This window comes from Primulina huaijiensis, chromosome 7 (genome assembly GCF_012295235.1).
Source record: "Primulina huaijiensis isolate GDHJ02 chromosome 7, ASM1229523v2, whole genome shotgun sequence".
NCBI lineage: Eukaryota > Viridiplantae > Streptophyta > Magnoliopsida > Lamiales > Gesneriaceae > Primulina > Primulina huaijiensis.
In genome coordinates, this window is record NC_133312.1 from 20,618,461 (window position 1) to 20,636,915 (window position 18,455).

An 18,455-nucleotide genomic window follows, 5' to 3' on the forward strand; every position below is an offset into this window, starting at 1 on the left:
TTGATTCTAAGTATCCTGATCATGTTTGTTTTCTAAAGAAATCTTTGTATGGATTGAAGCAATCTCCTAGGCAATGGAACAAAAAGTTTGATGAATGCATGCTCTCTATGAATTTTACAAGAAGTAATTATGATCATTGCTTGTATTTCAAACACAATGCTAAAGTTCCTGTTTTCTTGCTTATCTATGTGGATGATATGCTATTTATTAGTTCTTGTGTGAAAACTATTGATCATGTCAAAAATTGCTTGAGTGCTAAATTTGATATGAAATTCTTAGGAGATGCTAAACGTATTCTTGGCATGAACATTTATAGGGATAGAAAACGTTATGTCATTTTGTTAAATCAGGATACATATATTAAGAAAGTTTTGAGTAAATTTTCCATGTCAAATGCAAAACCAGTCAATGTGCCTTTAGCTGGTCATTTTGTTCTAAGTAAAGAGCAATCTCCTAAAACTGATTTTGATGTTAAAAACATGAAGAATGTGCCATATTCAAATGCAATAGGTTCTGTCATGTATTTAATGGTTAGCACAAGGCCTGATATTGCTTATTCTGTGAGTTGTTTAAGTCGGTATATGTCTAATCCCGGTGTTTACCATTGGCAAGCTGTCAAATGGCTTTTGAGATATCTGACAGGTTCTGTAAAGTATGGTTTAAAATTTTCAAAATCTGATGTTGGTGTTAAATTGGTTGGATATGTGGATTCTAACTATGCAAATGATAGGGACAATAGAAAATCAACAACTTCTTATGTGTTTACATTGTGTGGTGCTTGTATTAGTTGGAAATCTTAATTACAACACATTGTTGCTCTTTCAACCACTGAATCTGAGTATGTTGCTGTCACTGAAGCTTTAAAAGAAGCTATTTGGTTGAAAGGTCTTATTTCTGAAATTGGTTTTCTTGAAGGTGAAGTTGTAGTATTTTCTGATAGCCAGTCTGGTATACAATTGTGTAAGAATCCTGTTTTTCATGATAGAACTAAACATATTGATGTTAGATTCCACTACATCCGTGATGTGGTTGCAAAAGGCATAGTCTATCTTGAAAAAATCCCTTCTCAATTTAATCCTGCTGACATGGGAACTAAGTGTTTATCAACTGAAAAATTTATATCTTGTCTAAAAATTTTAAACTTTGATACTTCTGATTGATGTGTTCTGTTTCTGTTCTGTAATGTAGCTTACTTAGTGTTTGCTACATATTGGTACTTGTACTAACTTTGTGTTTTCTGCAAGTGGGGCAATGATGATGGCTGTAGGTGACTCTCCTGACCAGTTGAACCGGTGTTGGGCCAAAAGGTGGAGAAATGTTGGGTTTGGCCCAATATTTTCTCCAGCCTATTACCTTAACCCTTACCCTTCCTTCCTTATTTACGTCTGGGCTATATAGCTTAAATAAGGGCTCTTCTATTCTTTAGACAGTAGCCGCATAGCGTTTCTTCTCCCCCAAGAGAGTGAGCAGCCGATTAAGAGAGAAGAGAGAACAAAGTTGCAGGTGGCCAGCCTAAGAGGAAGGTTCAGCATCATCACCTAACACTTTTTATTGTGAATATCGGTAGGGTTGACCCGTCTCACAAATAAAGATTCGTGAGACCGTCTCACAAGAGACCTACTCTAACATTTTTGCCCAACTAACCTTTTTCTTTATGGGTTTCAGTTTATTTATTTAGGCACACCGACTTTCATTTTTTCTTTTTGCTTTCGGTCATCATTCGCCGGTATACGGAGTGGTGATGTAACACCAGAAAATACTGACATGCACTGATGGAAACATATTGAACATGACTTGTTTGATTTTACGTCGATAATTGAATCAAAATAGTCTATAGTTAAATGTCAGAGTACTAATACTAACATTTGAAATCTCAATGAACTAAAACCTAAAATTATGCACATTAATGGACAAAAAATTTATTTTCTCAAATTAAAGCATAAATTAACATGCAGATTCCCATATGATCCCTTTTTATCTTTCTGTCAGAAACAAAATTTTATACTTTTATAAAGAGACGAAAAACACATGGCGCATAAACTATAAATTTAAATAGCAAATTGATATATAAACTTTTATTATTTCCACAATCGTTACATTTTCATACATTCTAATTAATTCACATTTCTTCATTAAGACAACTACATTTTTTTTCAATGGTAAACATGCATCAAATTATTTGTTATAAGAACAAAAATGTTCAAGGTAACAAATAAAATTTGACACATAAATGAACACAAGATGGGAATAAATCCAGAAAAATTGAGCAAGAACGCTAATATTTCGTTTATAATGATCCAAATATTAATATTTAACGGGCTATTTTCACTCGAAATATTAATAATGATTTCAAACACGAGCACTTTAAAAGCTGGACAACAAGAATTAAAAAATACTGAATGGAGAAAGAGATTTGGAAATTAAGGAACTAGACGTAGGAGAATTGGGGTTGATTGGTTTTATCATTTAATTTATTATTTTTTTAAAAATGCTATTGAACTTATATTACTCATGCTAAAATTCATCTCATAAAAAATGAAATGGAAAAATAAAACAAAATGATATTCAATACATCAAAATGGGAAGAAAAAGTTTTTTTGTTTTCCTTTCTTTGTTTATATATGCTTTAATATGCGTAATATAAACTTTACTCTCGTCACGTGAGCCACATAAGAGAGATCAGTGTCAAATAAACAATATCTAATTTATTTAGTGGTTTCGAGAAAAAAAACCAATTTACTAGATGCAAATCAAACTTTGACAATTTACAAGACTAAAACACAAAACATACCAACTTACATGACTAAAACTGCAATTTCCCATGATCAAAACAGTGCGAGATTAACTTATGTGACTAAATTTTCTCCGCTTCAGTGCAGCAGTTAGAAATAGTTATGTTGTAGTGGATATATACAACGGACTGCAGATCTTGCTTAATTATTTGTGCATGAAGTTGCTTCCAAAGCCCGATAGTAGCTACATTAGCACAAGGGTAAGTTATCAGGTTAACTCCCAGTTCTAGTATATTCATGAAAAGATATTCTGAGCTCCTTTGCTGCCTTGTTAGAATGAGAAACCAGAAATTATCATATTCCATGAAAACTTATCCTTTCCTGCAGTTATGCAATTTTTGTGAGAACCCTGATTTTGTAAGGCATAAAATTATTTATTTGAATATTTTTGAATTCAATTGTTATTGTAAAATAATGGGAATTTCGAAAATTAAGGTAAGATATCAATAAAATTTGGGAAAAAATAATACATGTAAGGCAGCTTTCGCCCAATAAAGAAGCTAGTGAATTCAATTCAGTCTAGGTACGTCATGAATCTGTACGAGAAACCAGTCTACGTGCAAATGTCAAACCGTTATGTATATGGGGAGCAAATTTTTAAAATTTGTCAAGTTATGTATGTATCGGAGAAAAATCTCAAAATTGTAGCCAATGCTCATAGTCAGCAACAGAAGGATGATCATGACGAGACCGTTGCTCGGGGGTCAACTTTCCGCTATAAACGGATGGGTGAGCGTCTTTCCTCATATATGACATCATTGTTATGTCGAGCAAAACGGGAGCTCTGTTCATGGAAGCAAGAACTTCATCAGTTACCTTCACTTGATCTAGGTATGGTTCAGGTTAAGAAGTATCGCTGTTTGTCATCGGCGTCGTCTCCCCATAGCAATTTCTTGGTTTTGACATTGTTCCTGAATTCCACTCATCAGGGCTGTGAAATTGAGATTTCATTCAGTGGATAAACATGTATTTAAGAGTAGCAAAAGCAAAAGTAATATTGATGCTATCACGAGTACGAGTAACCACTAACCATGTGATTTTATGATACACATTTTTTCACACTAGAATTTTAATTGAAATAATTACTTTTAGGAATTTTTAATAATCGGTGATGAATGATACTAAAAACAATACATCCTATTAATTATAAACAAGAATCTTGAAATATTTTAGAAATTTTGAAAAGAGAAGATACTTTTATCCGCTTCACTTAAATGACCTAAGTAATTACTCCAAAAATATGATATTTTATAATACAATATATGAATGTAGATAAATGGCTTAAGCCAACATTCCAGTATTCACCAATGGCCAGTATTGAAACAGAGAACATCCACTATGTTCCAGGCTCTGGCATTACCCCTTATATCATCCAACCTCAAAACTCTTTTACCTACGGCCTTCTTGCGAGGATCAACTTTATTTTTGGATATGGTGGGAAGATATTCTTTTTCCGAACTCAGAGTTGATAGATAAAACAACATTTTCTGTTGCCATATTTTGAAATCTGCACTTTTGAATTTTTCTGACCTTTCTCCTTGTACCAGTGAAATGTTTGTCGTTGTTGTTGATGAGCAAGTCATATTCAAAAGTTTCGAATAAATTCTTCTTAAGATTGTTTGTGGTGATACCTTGAACATGGTAGATTGCATCAACAAGTTGAGACTAGTGTTGAACATCATGTCCTTAAAAAGAATTTGTCTCGCTCTGGTGCTTCGGTGATTGACAATCTTCTCCCAAGATACAACTTCTCTTGTAACTACAACACATTAAATTAGAAGTACGATAACCAGAAAAGCTTATAAACTCTCTTGCTTTTAGGAACGAAGAAAATTAGACAAGATGAATGCAAATGTGTGTGAATTGTGATTCAAAGATTGATTCAAATGATTTTGAAGCTCTATTTAACATTATCAATCTGCAAGGACGTGTTGTTTCACCAATTAGGGTGTCCCTATACTCAAAAGTCAGATGAAAGACTTCAAGGAACACAATTTGGATAGATAATATCATGAAAACTTGTGACTTTTTGCCAAACAACACCTCATACGCCTCCCTCTCGCTCATCATGTGCATAAGGATGCGCTTAGGCGCCTCTCACCTGCATCATAGGTGCCTCCCTTGCGGCATGGAAACATCCAGACCGCCCACGGGGCGTTAATGAGCCCCTTTTAGGTGCATCAGCGCCTCCCCTGCAGCAACCTGGGAAATTCCTATGCAGCTTTTAAGGTGTACGTTTCTTTATATTTTGTTCGATCGAGTTTTTTTTGTCTTTTTATTTGCTTAATTTCTATTCATTAAGTTTAAAATATTTTAACAAATGCTTGCACCGATCAAAATATGACTTCTTTAAGTGCCTTGATCTTTATGTCGATCTGTATTTTGGTAACAGATCAATGTCATCAATTGTCATTTCGTAACTTTGAGAAGAGTCATTGGAGCTTAAGATGCGAATTTTTGAGTTCATGTAAACAATGATTGTATTTTTGTCAGTGTTTAACTAACACGAAAAAAATGAGATTAAGCACTAGACATACTAGGATTTTGGAAATAGTGGGGAATAACCGTCAATTTGAGCGTGAAACTGTTTTGTCCATACTACATTTGAACTTTTAATATCAAATATGTAATAGTATATCTTTTTTTACCCAAAAAAAATAATCTAAAGCTACATCACCTTCAATCTTCACCAAAAAGATAAAACTGCAAAGACCTGAGCTATTAATATTTGTGATTTTGAGAATTTTAAGTTTTGAGGACTTGAAAATTCATGCTTAAATTTGCTATATGCACGTGTAAATTTAATCTATAGATTGACATGATTTATTAAAAAGTATAGTAAAACTTCTTCAATTTACACTAAGCTCGTGCTAAACCACTCAAGGAACCTTCGTATTTATTATTTTATGTGCTTAAACCGTAATTTCTAATGAAATAATAAATATTTAATTTTAGAATATTTGAGTTCTTACATGTATATTCCAGTCAAATCTATCAATGACATTGATAGATCATGAGGCACAAAATAGGGACAGATTCTTATGACCTGAGCTAGTGTTTAAATCCTTCATACTCTGAATGCTACAGGGAGATTCGACGCTCCGAGGGGAAATTCCTAAATCAATTGGCGTCGTCGATGCTGGTAGTCCCCACACCTGTGGCATCGAACTTCCCAGATACCACAAGGTAGGATTGGTCCTTTATCCTAACACATATTTTGCTGTGGAGGCCCATGCTAGCAAAATAAAATGGTAATCCGACGAGTTTCAAAGCTAACTAAGCCGAAATTGAATGGTAAAATGTAACAGCCGAAATACTGATTTTGAACCAAAATGATTAAATGGTTCACCATAGACCAGACATGTAGAAGTAGAACTCAGAAACAGAAATTAGTACATAAAGTATTACAACTGAAATACCTAATAAATTATCACATTTGCTCCGATATAGTTCCAATTACCAATAAGTTATCATATACTTGTTCGAACCAAGTTTCAGGATAAACGGAGTTTATTAGTGAAAGTTACAGGAGCATTGACAACAATCAAACCAACACAGAAGTACTATATTAACCAGAAAAGCCACGCAAAGCCATTACAAGCCGAATAACCATAAAAGGGATGGAGAAGTCTACTGAAACAGCTTCCTTATGTGCTCTCACCATAAACTTCTTTTCTAAATCAAATGTGGCGAGAGTAATACCCCGATAATTGGCCCCTAGCAAAATGATCGGTAGATGGACCTATAGGACGAAGGTCACGCTCCAACCCCGCCCGAGAAGGATATTCTGCAGAATACGTAGGTTCCATATATGCTGGACGTGCTCGGTAGGAAACATGTGAATCCCTACTGCTGATGTCATCGAGCCGCCTAGATTCTAAATGTGGTGGAAGGTCACGTAAGTCCAGCAGTAGCTTTCGCCCATAAGATTCGCGGGTCTCAACCAAGCGATCAGCTCTATAAACATCACTATGATCTGATAAAGGATCCCTCCTGTAAGTGATATAAGGGTCAGATAGATTACGATGCAGCAAATATGAATCTCGCCTGTCGTTGTAAGGATCATGAAGATCAATGTACGCTCTCTGTCCATCTCTGTAAGGAGATGGAGGAGATGTACGCCCTAGCTGTATATCTCGCCCATCTCTACAAGGATCATGACGTTCTGTTGGTGGATCTCGCCTAACCCCATAAAAATCAAGATGTTCTCGCCCATCTCTGTAAGAATCACGTCGTTCTATGGGTGGATGTCGCCCATCTCTGTAAGAATCAAGTCGTTCTATGGGTGGATCACGCCCATCTCTGTAAGAACCACGTTCTATGGGTGGATCTTGTCGATCTCTGTAAGGGTCGCCATGGCTTAAAAGTGGCCCATCCCGATAAGGATCGCGAATTTCTAAATACGGATATTTCCTGTAAGGATCCTCTTCCAAAGTCCTATCATGAGCATATAAACGAACAGAAGATGGTAGTGGTGAGGGAACCCGTAAAGGCAGTGGTTCCTGCACTGGTGAAACTGGGACCCTCCTTTGACGCTTATGAGAACGGTCATGATATTTGGGCTCCACCCTCACTGAATGGAGCCTGTCCTCTTCTGCTCTACGTATCCCAAGTCTGCCTCTTAGTACAGTTGTGTGGTTCTCTGCTTTACGAATCCTGCCTGACTTTGCTAGGTGCTGTCCTCTGCTCTTAGTCAGAAAAAGTTTGCACAATTTATTGACCTGGAAAAGAATATTGAATACAACAAAGATGAAAAATATAAATTAAAAATATGCCAGAATCGTCATTCTTACTATCATTATACCAGGCTAGTCCTTGATATTTGAGAACATATTGTCAGCCAAGGAGGTTTTGCCAAGATACCTGTACTGAAGTCAGTTTGCAATCGAACTTATTCTTTGAAAAGTAGTTATCCTTGATAACCTTCTTGAACTTCTCCTCAGCTATAGGCAAACAATCTTTCAAAACTCTGAATCGAACCTGAAACAATAACTGCCTTCAAATCAAAACTCAAGGTTCAGCACACCGTCAGTATTTATTTGACCGACTGAATGCATTGGACAAAGCACTTGGAAAAAACTCACATCTAATCTAAAATTAAAAATGATACTATCTTTTCATTGATGAGAACCATCGAACTTGTCGAACATCACATTCAAAATCTTAACCCACTTACAACAATCTCATTTTCATAAAAATGATGAGAGAGAGAAGCATAAAATAAATATTCGATTCCAAAAGAAGGCTAATTAGCCACTCTAAATTTGACTACAGTATTTCTTTACCCCTCTTTGGGGGCATAGTTGACCAGCAATCAGAGAAAAACAACGTCACTTGTAAAATTAGGATATATTCAAATTATACAAGCCACGTAATGTGCTTGTGAATATTGAAGAATTAACATGTTCACTTATAGACTTTTAGTCCTTCTAAGACTTCCAAGAGATAAGTTCTCCTCGAGGACTGATAACTTGAGCTGCAGCTCAAAGTAGAATGTGACTGATGCTGCTGTTTCCACTTTTCGATAATTTTGCCTGATTTGATATGAGACAAAAAGTTTCTCAATTTTGTCTGAGAAATCAAAATATGCTTTGAAACCTTCCCAGACTTGGCTTTTAGCTTGCGACTGAATGACTCGATCAACCATACCAATCTCAACTTCGATTCTCAAATCAAATTATAAAATACTTAAGTCACCATCCATGACTTAAATCCCAGTTAGGTCTAACTTCTTAGAGTTGCAGCGCTCGAATTCGAATATGAAAAAGTATATAACATTATGCTCGATTTAGTTTGTTTGATCCCTTAGCTAAAGCTGAATAAAGGTTAACATTGATGAACTGAAGTTTACACTTCTTAACATCTTTCCCTGCACAGAATTTACCAATCTGGCCATAGTTTCGCCTATATCATCTTGCAGAAAAGTTCTCATTATCGAGTAACGATTGAGCAATATATGAAATGTATGCATAGCATATATCATACACACATGAAACACGAACCTGAGATGGAAACTGGGATTTGAAGGCCTTCGGTTCAATGTTATAACCACCAGGTCCAGCAGATTTGTAGATGCCATTCAACAATTTCAGATCAACATCATACAGAAATAGTCTCATCCCAGGATAAATCTTTTCCACCGTATCTTTCTTGCTTGCCGGCAACCCAAAAACCTTATATCGGAAACAGTCTTCCTTTGTTGTAGAACTACACATGAAAATCATTCCCATGCTCTCAACTCGCTCTTTAGCCTTTCTCTTACGTGATGATTCTGGCTTATGTTCGTCAGTAGATTTCAACTTCTTTGAGATCGCTGGTTGCACCATCTTTCTACTCCTTCCGGTGGATTTATCCACCTCCTCTTTCAAACCTGCTTTCACTTTCTCAGTAACAGCAGGCTCTTGAGTGGTTGCTCCATCACAATTTGTTATTTCTTTTTCTTCTTCTGCATTTTCTTTTTTCTTAGCTTCATCTTCCGTTTCCACATTTTCCACATGATGATCTATTGACTCATCTGCTCCTGTTTGTAAGTCAACATTATTCTCATCATTGTCAACAATATCTTCTTCATTGATTTCTTCAAGATTTTCTTCATCATCTTCCCACACGCTTTCTTCAGAATAAATTTTATCATCAGAATAAATTTTATCATCTTCAGAACTATTTAGGTCCTCTTCAGCCAAATTATCATCATTTATTTCTCTCATCATCTCTTTTTTATCATTGTCCACCGTAATTGCATTTTTTATTTCTAAATTGTGAGTTTCTTCATCTTTTCCACTTTCTGCCTGGTCAAGTGATATTTCTATTTTATCTTCACCTTGAACCGCAGCCTTGGGAGGTTCCATGTCCACTTGAACAAGATCAGAAGTTTTTGACTGACCTAATGCATTTTCAGAATCTTCATTCTCCTTACGAGCTTTATTAGAGCTTCTAGTAATTCTCTTGGAACGCACCATTGACAACTCTGTGCATCCAAAGCAGATTATGTATAAACGCTCTGCTCACAGGATGGCAATATACTAAAAATAAAGACATCCTGCTTGGTAAGATTAATCCATATACACCACACACACAAATTCTTCAGTGAACACACGCGCATCAGCCAAATGAATCAATGCTTGCTGCTGCATTGTCCATTTTGGGCCCACAAAATCTTCAATTAGACCTGCAGGATCTATAGTTCTGGCCTTAGCCTCTAGAACCAAGGGGACCTTGAGAGCACTCACCGATAGAAACTCTTGTCCCATTAAACCCGATCAGGATCAATACCGCAGCCACTTTATAAATTATTTATTTTTTGAGCTGGTAGCCACTTTATACTCAAGCTCAAACAATCATGATATTTGGCACCCCTTTGAAGGGCCAAGAGTTTACCATCTCTACATCATAAGATTTCCTGCTTTCTTAATAAATAGGTCCTAACAAAAATATAAATCAATTGCTAAATTATAACCTGCTTAATGTACTATGACAGGTTTTTCTTTTTTCTTATCTTACTTCTTTACAGAGGGAGGATCAAGGCCAGCTCTCCAACCCCCATCCAACCAAAAATCTAAGATAAAGCCCATGATCGTGAACATAATAGTGCTGTGTGCAAAAACACACTAAACGATATGGATAGAGATCGATTATGGATAGGGATGGATGGCAACAAGGCGGTTTTGGCCAAGCCCGGCCCCTTCTTAAACTCAACGGGTTCAATCCGGGTTAGACGGACCGATCAACCCGCCAAAATGAGGCACAAAAAAATTGATAAATCGAAATCCTAAGAAAAATTAAACAAAATAATTTGACATAATATCGAATACAATTACGATGTATTTATAATCAAGAAAAGCAAAGTGCAAGAAACATTTATTAAAAGAAATCTTGGGAGGTATAGGAAAACAAATTACATTCACCAGATTTAACCAACCTAAAATCTGAAACCTTGATCCAAATTAAGGAGTAGTCAAGCGAAATTCATGAAGTAAAACCAAAGGTAAAGAAAAAAACGAAAAACGTCTTTTCCCCAATATCTTCAATACCCATGTTCCACTGAAAAGCCAAACGCCAGAATATCAAAAGTATACAAAACTCACCAACAATTAAGGATCTAGATTTCACCAACAGTTCAAGAAAAACAAATCGGGAAAAAGCAAAAGGCAAGATCAATCAAAGAAAATTAATAATTTTAAACAAGTCAACAAAGAATTCCAAAAGTCAAATCGACTTTACGTGGAACCTGATGTTAAAATCCAAAGGACTGCAGGCGATTCGAGGAAGCAAGGTGCTCGAGACTTACACTGGAAAGTTATCTTGATTTGGATTGTACACCGAGGGAGAGATGAACGAGCGGCTTCCTGCTATTNTACCCAGGGACTGAACACAAAAAAATCGACGGCTGGGGACTGAAGACCAATTTCCCGTTATTTTACCCTTATTTTAAATTTAATTTAACATAAAATATAAATAATAATAATAATTATTAATATATATGGGTGCGGACTAGGGCGGGTCAACAGCTACCCGTTTGACCAGATTTAGACTCGATCTACTGCCATCCTTGATTATGAGAAACGAGAAGATAAAATAAATAACAAACTCGTTGATTGGATAAATCATAACCGTCAACAATTAAGGTTTAAATTCTAAAATGGACAAAAAATACTGATATCGATGTTTGTAATTTCATGAAGATATACTCCTAAAATGACCACGTATCAGTGTAGTATCGTGTTTGATATTTCTCAAACAAAAGTACTTAATGCATTTATGTTGTATCCTCCAAAAGCTTAACTTGGAGTGTCATCCAACAGTGAAACATAGAGACTGTGTATGATATAGTTAACGATCTTATCTTGATTGTACCAAATAAGACTCGAGCTATATTTTAATTTTCAAACACTCATTTTCTTATATTTTTTGTTTAAAACAATAAATATAAATTATATAAGAAAATTGATAATTCTTCATTATATATTTATATATTTTTTAATCCATTAATAATGTGAGACATATAATATAATGCAAAACTTTAAAATATTTAACATATTTATGTAATTAAATATATATGGGTGTACATATACACATATAATTAAAGCAGTTTCATCTTCATATATAATATTCTTTGAAAATTGCTGGATCACTTGTGTTGGTAATCTCATATCATTATCCATGTAACACAACAACAGATTCAACTTAATTTTCGCAAATAAACCCCAAAGGGAAAGTGAATTCATCTTTTTGTTTAGTATGATATTCAAAAGAGAGAAAAATTTAAAAAAATTGCCAATAATCTCTAATTTTAATAATCAATACCATCATACGATACACATATACAAGTGATAATAACCGAAAAATTTTAAAAACCATGAATCAGTATTGTTTTAATTTTAAATATACAATCTAATTAAGATTGAAAGTCCATAATTCATTTAACCCATCCTACAATACAAGTGATCAAAATCGACAATTTTTTATCGTGAACATAACCGAAAAAAAGTATAACCCTGAATCGGTATTTTTTTTGAAGAGAGAATTTAATTATGAGTGTAAAAACCATAATCATTCGATCCCTTACACAATACAAGCAAGCAAAATCAACAAAAATATTATTGTGAGCAGAACATGCAAAACTTTAATTTGAGCAGAACTGACAAATTTTAATAGCCCTTAATTGGTATTTTTTTCCCAAGTAGACAATCTAAATCTGATTCTGAAAATCATATTTGATCTGATGCATCAAATAATATCGATGGGCAGAATCGACGAAATTTTTAATTTTATCGTTAGCAGAACCGCTAGTCTCTAGTGCTTTGCCTTTAATTGTCGACAAGTTAGGCATTCAAACATAAAACGCAAGATATCTCGTTTCATACCTGGCCACCAATAGAGTCGTTGTAGATATTTATACATCTTCGTACTTCCCGGATGTATAGAATAAGGAGAAGTATGCGCCTCTATCATAATATAAGCTCTAAGAGAATCAACACTACGAACCCAAAGTTGACCTCTATACTTGACAAAGTTGTCCTCCATTGAATATAACATGTTGCCCTTAGACTCATCCATCTTCTTCCACTTTTGCTACTGCTCGTCAATCGACTGTCCCATATGAATACGGTCTCTCAAGGTTGACTGTATTGTTAATGTGGAAAATCTAGGAGTTTCCCCTAGCAAAAATCTCAAGATCAAACGTCTGAATCTCTATTTGAAGAGGTTTCTGAAATGATAGTTGGGCCACAACTGCTGTCATCCTCCTCAAGACGTCTGCAACGACATTAGCTTTCCTTACTAATATCACAATCATACTCCTTCATGAGCTCTAACCAACGTCTTTGTCTCATGTTCAGCTCTTTTTGGGTGAAGAAATACTTGAGACTCTTGTGGTCGGTAAAGATTGTACATTTCTCACCATAAAGTAATGCATCCAAATCGTCAAGGCAAAGAGAATTGTTTTTAATTCAAGGTCATGAGTCAGATAATTTTTTCTCGTACACCTTCAATTTCCTAGATGCATAAGCAATAGCTCGATCATGTTGCATCAACACTGCACCTAGACTGAGTTTCAAAGCATCAGTGTACAACACATAGTCTCCTTGCCTAGATGACATAGCTAGAACCGGTGCTGCAGTAAGTGCTTGCTTTAGCTTCTCAAAACTCCTCTGACAATCATCTCCCCATACATGTTTAGCATTCTTCTTAGTCAAAATGGTCAATGGCACTACAATGGACGTAAAGCCCTTGATAAATTTACGATAGTAGCCACTTAAGCCTAAGAAACTGCTTATCTTATATGCATTTATAGGGATTTACACTCCTTCAATGCCTCAACCTTAGACGGATCAACCTCTACTCATTCAATCGAAGTAATGTGGCATAAGAACGCCACCCTCTCTAAACAGAATTCGCAGTTGCTATACTTAGCCAACAATTTTCGTTTCCGAAGTATCTGCAATGTTGTTCTCAAGTGTTGTTTGTGCTCCTCCTTGATCTTCGAATAGATCAAGATGTCATTTATGAACACTATAATAAACTGATCCAGGTACGACTCAAATACATAATTCATGAGATCCATGAAGATTTTTGGGACATTTGTCAACATAAATGGCATTACCAAGAACTCAGAATGCCCCTAACGAGTTTTGAAGGTTGTCTTATGCTCATATGCTTCCTTTACCTTCAACTGACGATATCCCGAACGGAGATATATCTTCGAGAATACCGAAACTCCTTGCAATTGATCAAATAGGTCCCCGATCCTCGGCAATGGGTATTTATTCTTCACTGTTACTCTGTTCAACTCTCGAAAATCAATGCAGATCCTCATGCTTCCGTTGTTCTTTTTTCGCGAATAATATTGGCGCCCCCCAAGGAGAGAATATAGGACGAATAAATCCATTAGCTAGCAACTCCTGAATCTGATTCTTCAGTTATTTCATCTATGCTGGTGCTAGACGATACGATGCCTTAGGATTGGCACTGTATCCGTTATCAACTTGATAGCAAATTCCAACTCTCTCTCGGGTGGAGAGCCAGCTACATCATCAAGGAATACATCTAGAAACTCCTTGACTATCTCTATCTCATCTATAGGTTGACCGCCTATGTCAGGAACTGAAGTGATGCTGGCTAGAAATCCTTGGCAGCCTCTAAGCAAAAGTTCCCTCACATTGTATCTGTTCTTGACCGCCTCAAAAATAAATGATTTTTTATATGAATCTAACTGGATATGACGTACTAATTTTTGGAGGAGATTACAATAGTTGTTTGTCTCGATTGTACAAGTTAGATGATGATTAAATATGAAAAATCAAGCACATTCGAATAATTGAAGGAGTTCAATGAAGCGTTTCATGAAGACGTGTCGAGCAACAAAGCATTCAAGTGCAAAATGACCCCAGAAGGCAGCTAGGGCCAAGACATGGGCGCTCCAGCAGTGAAAATCTCTGCTCCATCACTCCCATCAGCGAGAACACCACGTTCCAGAGGAAGAAATTTCCCGCCCCAGCTCACCGCAGTGCAGAATGCTACCTAGAAACCCTAACTTATGATTTTTTGTATTTTTTTTATATAAACACCTTGTATAGACATTGTAAAACAATTATTGAAGATTGTATATATTTCTTTGATTTTTCTCTCAAGATTTTCAAAGCTTTGCTTTGTACAACAAAAAATCAAACTTATCAAAGATTTAATCTTTGTGGCGTTTGTCGATTGTTCTTCACTCGAATTGTCAAAGTTGAGTTTTTTGAAGGTTAGTTTGAAATAAATTGTTATCTTCGTGAATATTTGTTACTCAGTTTTTATAGTTTAGAGGTGAATATCACAAACAATTATTTGTTTCCAAAAGATCGTGACAACACAACGTTCTTATTTTATCGAATCGAGGACGTGACTCCGTCTTAGAGCGCGTATGATTTTCGTGTATGAAGAATCTTATCAATTTCCTTTTGGCCGGTCTGATCGATACTGACCTCTGAAGGAAATCAGTCTAGGCTCCATTTAACATCAACCAATTCATGCCCAATATAATATCGAACTAGGGGCATTGGTAACATAATAAGATCTGCTCGAATAATGTTCCCCTGCAACTCGAGCTCCACACTTCTAACCAAAATGATTGATAACATCTTCTCACTGAAGGGATTGTCACTCTATATCCCAATTCGAATCGTTCATTTGTGATTCCCAAACAATTCACAAATGATTCAGATGTAAATGAGTGGGTAGTTCCAGAATCTAATAAAGCATTAGTGACTACACTCGCGATACAAATCTTGCCTTTGATAAAAAAAATCACACCCCATACAAAATTCTTAAAATCCACTACACCATAGTTTTTTTTTAAAGTTTACTATTTAATAACCACAATTCTGAAAACTTAAACCAGGAATAATTCTAACATCCCGAGCTGAACATTCAAAGAATTCAACAGTATAAAATGCTGAATTAACTGTAATACCTATGATAAGAGTAGTATCTGGCTCGGCCTGCTCTGCATGCATCACATAGGCTCTACTAGTCATTGGTTATCGCAACTTTGGGCAATCGTATGATTGGTGCCCAACCTCACCACATTTGAAGCACTTGTTAGTCCCCCACATGCACTTGTTGAAATGGTGGCGGTTGCACTCTTTGCACAATGGTTTGTCATTAGATTTCAGAGCAACTGGCTTTTGTGTTTGCTACTTCTGATGTCCTTAAGGTTTCTGTTGTCCTTGAGGCTTTGGCGGTCCCTGGAATTTGGGTGGTCCTACAAAGACTTATTGTTCTGCTACAGGTGCTGCCTCTTTCTCCGCATCTCTCAGTCAATATCCTTCAGTGCTTGCTCTGCTCGGTAGACCTTGGTGGTAGCCACAAAATACTCAATCGGGTCCGCCATCAGAACATTGCGGCGAATAGTATGCCTCTTACTATCCATGAAGTGCCTCAACTTTTCAGCAACGTCATTGAAAATTAGGGGCACAAAGTGGCACCCCCTATTAAACTTCTGGACATACTCAGTATCAGATATATCTCCTTGTCGAAGACTCATGAATTCTCTCTTCATTCTGGATTGCACATCTGCGGTGAAAGTACTTCTTGTAGAATATTCTTTTGAACTCTTCCCATATCAAAGTTTCAAAGTCCACTGATTTCTCTGCTCCTTCCCACAACAAAGAAGCGTCATCCTTCAAGAAGTAAGTGGCACATTGCACTCTGTCCACATCTGTCATGTCCATAAATCTAAATATCACCTCCAAGGATCTGATCCATCCTTCAGTAACGAATGGATCGATAGTGCCATAGAAGTACTTGGGCTCCATCTTCATGAAGAGCTAATATATCGCCTCTGGTCGAACCCTACGAGTAGTCTCAGCGTGCCATTCCAACAGCTGTGCCATGCCCTCTAGCACACGAGTACTCGCGTCTTGGGGTGGAGGTGGGGGTGTTGCCTCATCATGCATCTCCTCCTTATGGTCATCTTCCCACTATCTGTGGATAATGCGTCTCGGAGGCATACCTATAATCACAACACGTAACCAATATGCATTTAAATCCATGACATCTTGTCTTTTACTGTTAACAATCATAAGAACATTTAACTTCAAACATTTAAAATTTAAAGCTTTAAAACTCACAGACTTGAGACGTGACAACTTGAGCTCCTCGGAACCAGCTGTAGGGAACAAGTTATATATATATATATACAATCACATGTATTTAAAATAAATTAACTGAAAATACTTTTAGCTTTTAAATCAAATGCATCCACATCAATCTTAAACCTTAAAAATATTTTTTGTTTATAACATAAACCTCTCCTCATAAATATTATGTGAAGTTTGTTCATCGAAAGTGACTCCTCTATTTGATTGATCGATCTATAAACCGTAGTACTAGGCTGACAGAGTTCAACGAACCTGTTATTGTCGAATCCCTCTAACCATCATATAGTAAGTTCACCGTTCCCGTTATCAATGGATCCATTACCCATGTGAGATCTTCATCCTTGTTCTTCACAATTTTCACCATTTTCATTGCGAGTTTGCCGCCCCCGTTTTCGACATATCTCTCACTACCTCTTAGTCAAAGTCAATTCATATTCCACAAAATATTTTTCTTTTTTCCCTTCATTTAAAATAATCATATAATAAACATTTTTTTTACGCTTTCGTATACTTTGTATACATTTTTAAAAAAGACATTTATGGTCCGTTAAATGTCTGTGTCCTAGGCACGGACCCCGTACATATAAAAAAAACCTGTTGAACACATTGAACAGTTTTGCTAGAAAAATCACATCTCCTTCGTTTCTCAGCCACAAATTGAGAATTTGGTACCATATCGAAGATAACACAGATTTTTACAAATCATTAGTTTAAAACCTTTCCAGAAAACGAACTTATAAATATCGCAGTAATCAAAAAAATAGAGGATGATGGGTTGACACGTATAATTTTAGCACAAATTGAGCAGTTCTATGAGAAAAACTATTTCTCCTTCATTTCTCACTAAAACATTTACTATCCAATCAAAAGATAACACCGAGTACTACAAATCTTCAGTTGACAACATTTCCAGAAAACAAACTATAAATTGCAATAATTAAAAAAATGGAGGATGATGGGTTGACATGTAAATTTTCGCACAGATTGAGTAGTTCTACGAGAAAACCCTATCTCTTTCATTCCTCACTCAAAAATTTCGAACTTCTTGTCCAATCGAATAAAAATCGAGTACTAAAAATATTAAGTTGACAATAGTTCAAGAAAACGAACCTATAAATCACAGTAATCAAAAGAACGTAGGATGATGGGTTGACACGTAAAATTTTCGCACAGATTGAGTAGTTTTACGAGAAAAATCATATCTCATTCGTTTCTCACTCAAAAATTTTGAATTTACTATCCAATCGTAGCAACACCGACTAATACAAATCATCAGTTGATAACATTTCTATAAAATGGACCTATAAATCACTTATTTTAAAATACCAGGGACTAAATTTTGAAACCTGCTGAAATTTCTAGATTTTTGGACTCTTTCAAATTCCTTGCCAAAAACGTGGCTAGAAATCATTTTTCATACAAGACATCAATAACAGACATAATATGATTTGATTGTGCAAAAAAAAAATGATTTAGAATGTGTCTTTGTGTTAAAAACGCTCAAAATTCGAATACTAGCGCAAAT

The 18,455-nt window shown here is 35.8% G+C and overlaps 1 protein-coding gene across 2 annotated transcripts; it reads right to left on the minus strand.

Moving 5' to 3' along the window:
- Positions 1–6,183: 6,183 nt before the first annotated feature.
- LOC140980512 (uncharacterized) lies at positions 6,184–11,148 on the minus strand. 2 transcript variants are annotated; one of them, XM_073446363.1, is made up of 4 exons: positions 11,080–11,148; positions 8,795–9,759; positions 7,656–7,772; positions 6,184–7,513 (listed from the first exon to the last, which is right to left on the minus strand). In XM_073446363.1, the coding sequence occupies exons 2-4, from the start codon at positions 9,749–9,751 to the stop codon at positions 6,473–6,475; spliced, it is 2,115 nt and encodes a 704-aa protein (XP_073302464.1). In that variant the 5' UTR covers positions 9,752–9,759; positions 11,080–11,148; the 3' UTR covers positions 6,184–6,472. The 2 variants fall into 2 exon arrangements, with proteins under 2 accessions (XP_073302464.1, XP_073302465.1); XM_073446364.1 differs by having other exon boundaries at positions 11,020–11,147.
- Between the last annotated feature and the right edge of the window lie 7,307 nt (positions 11,149–18,455).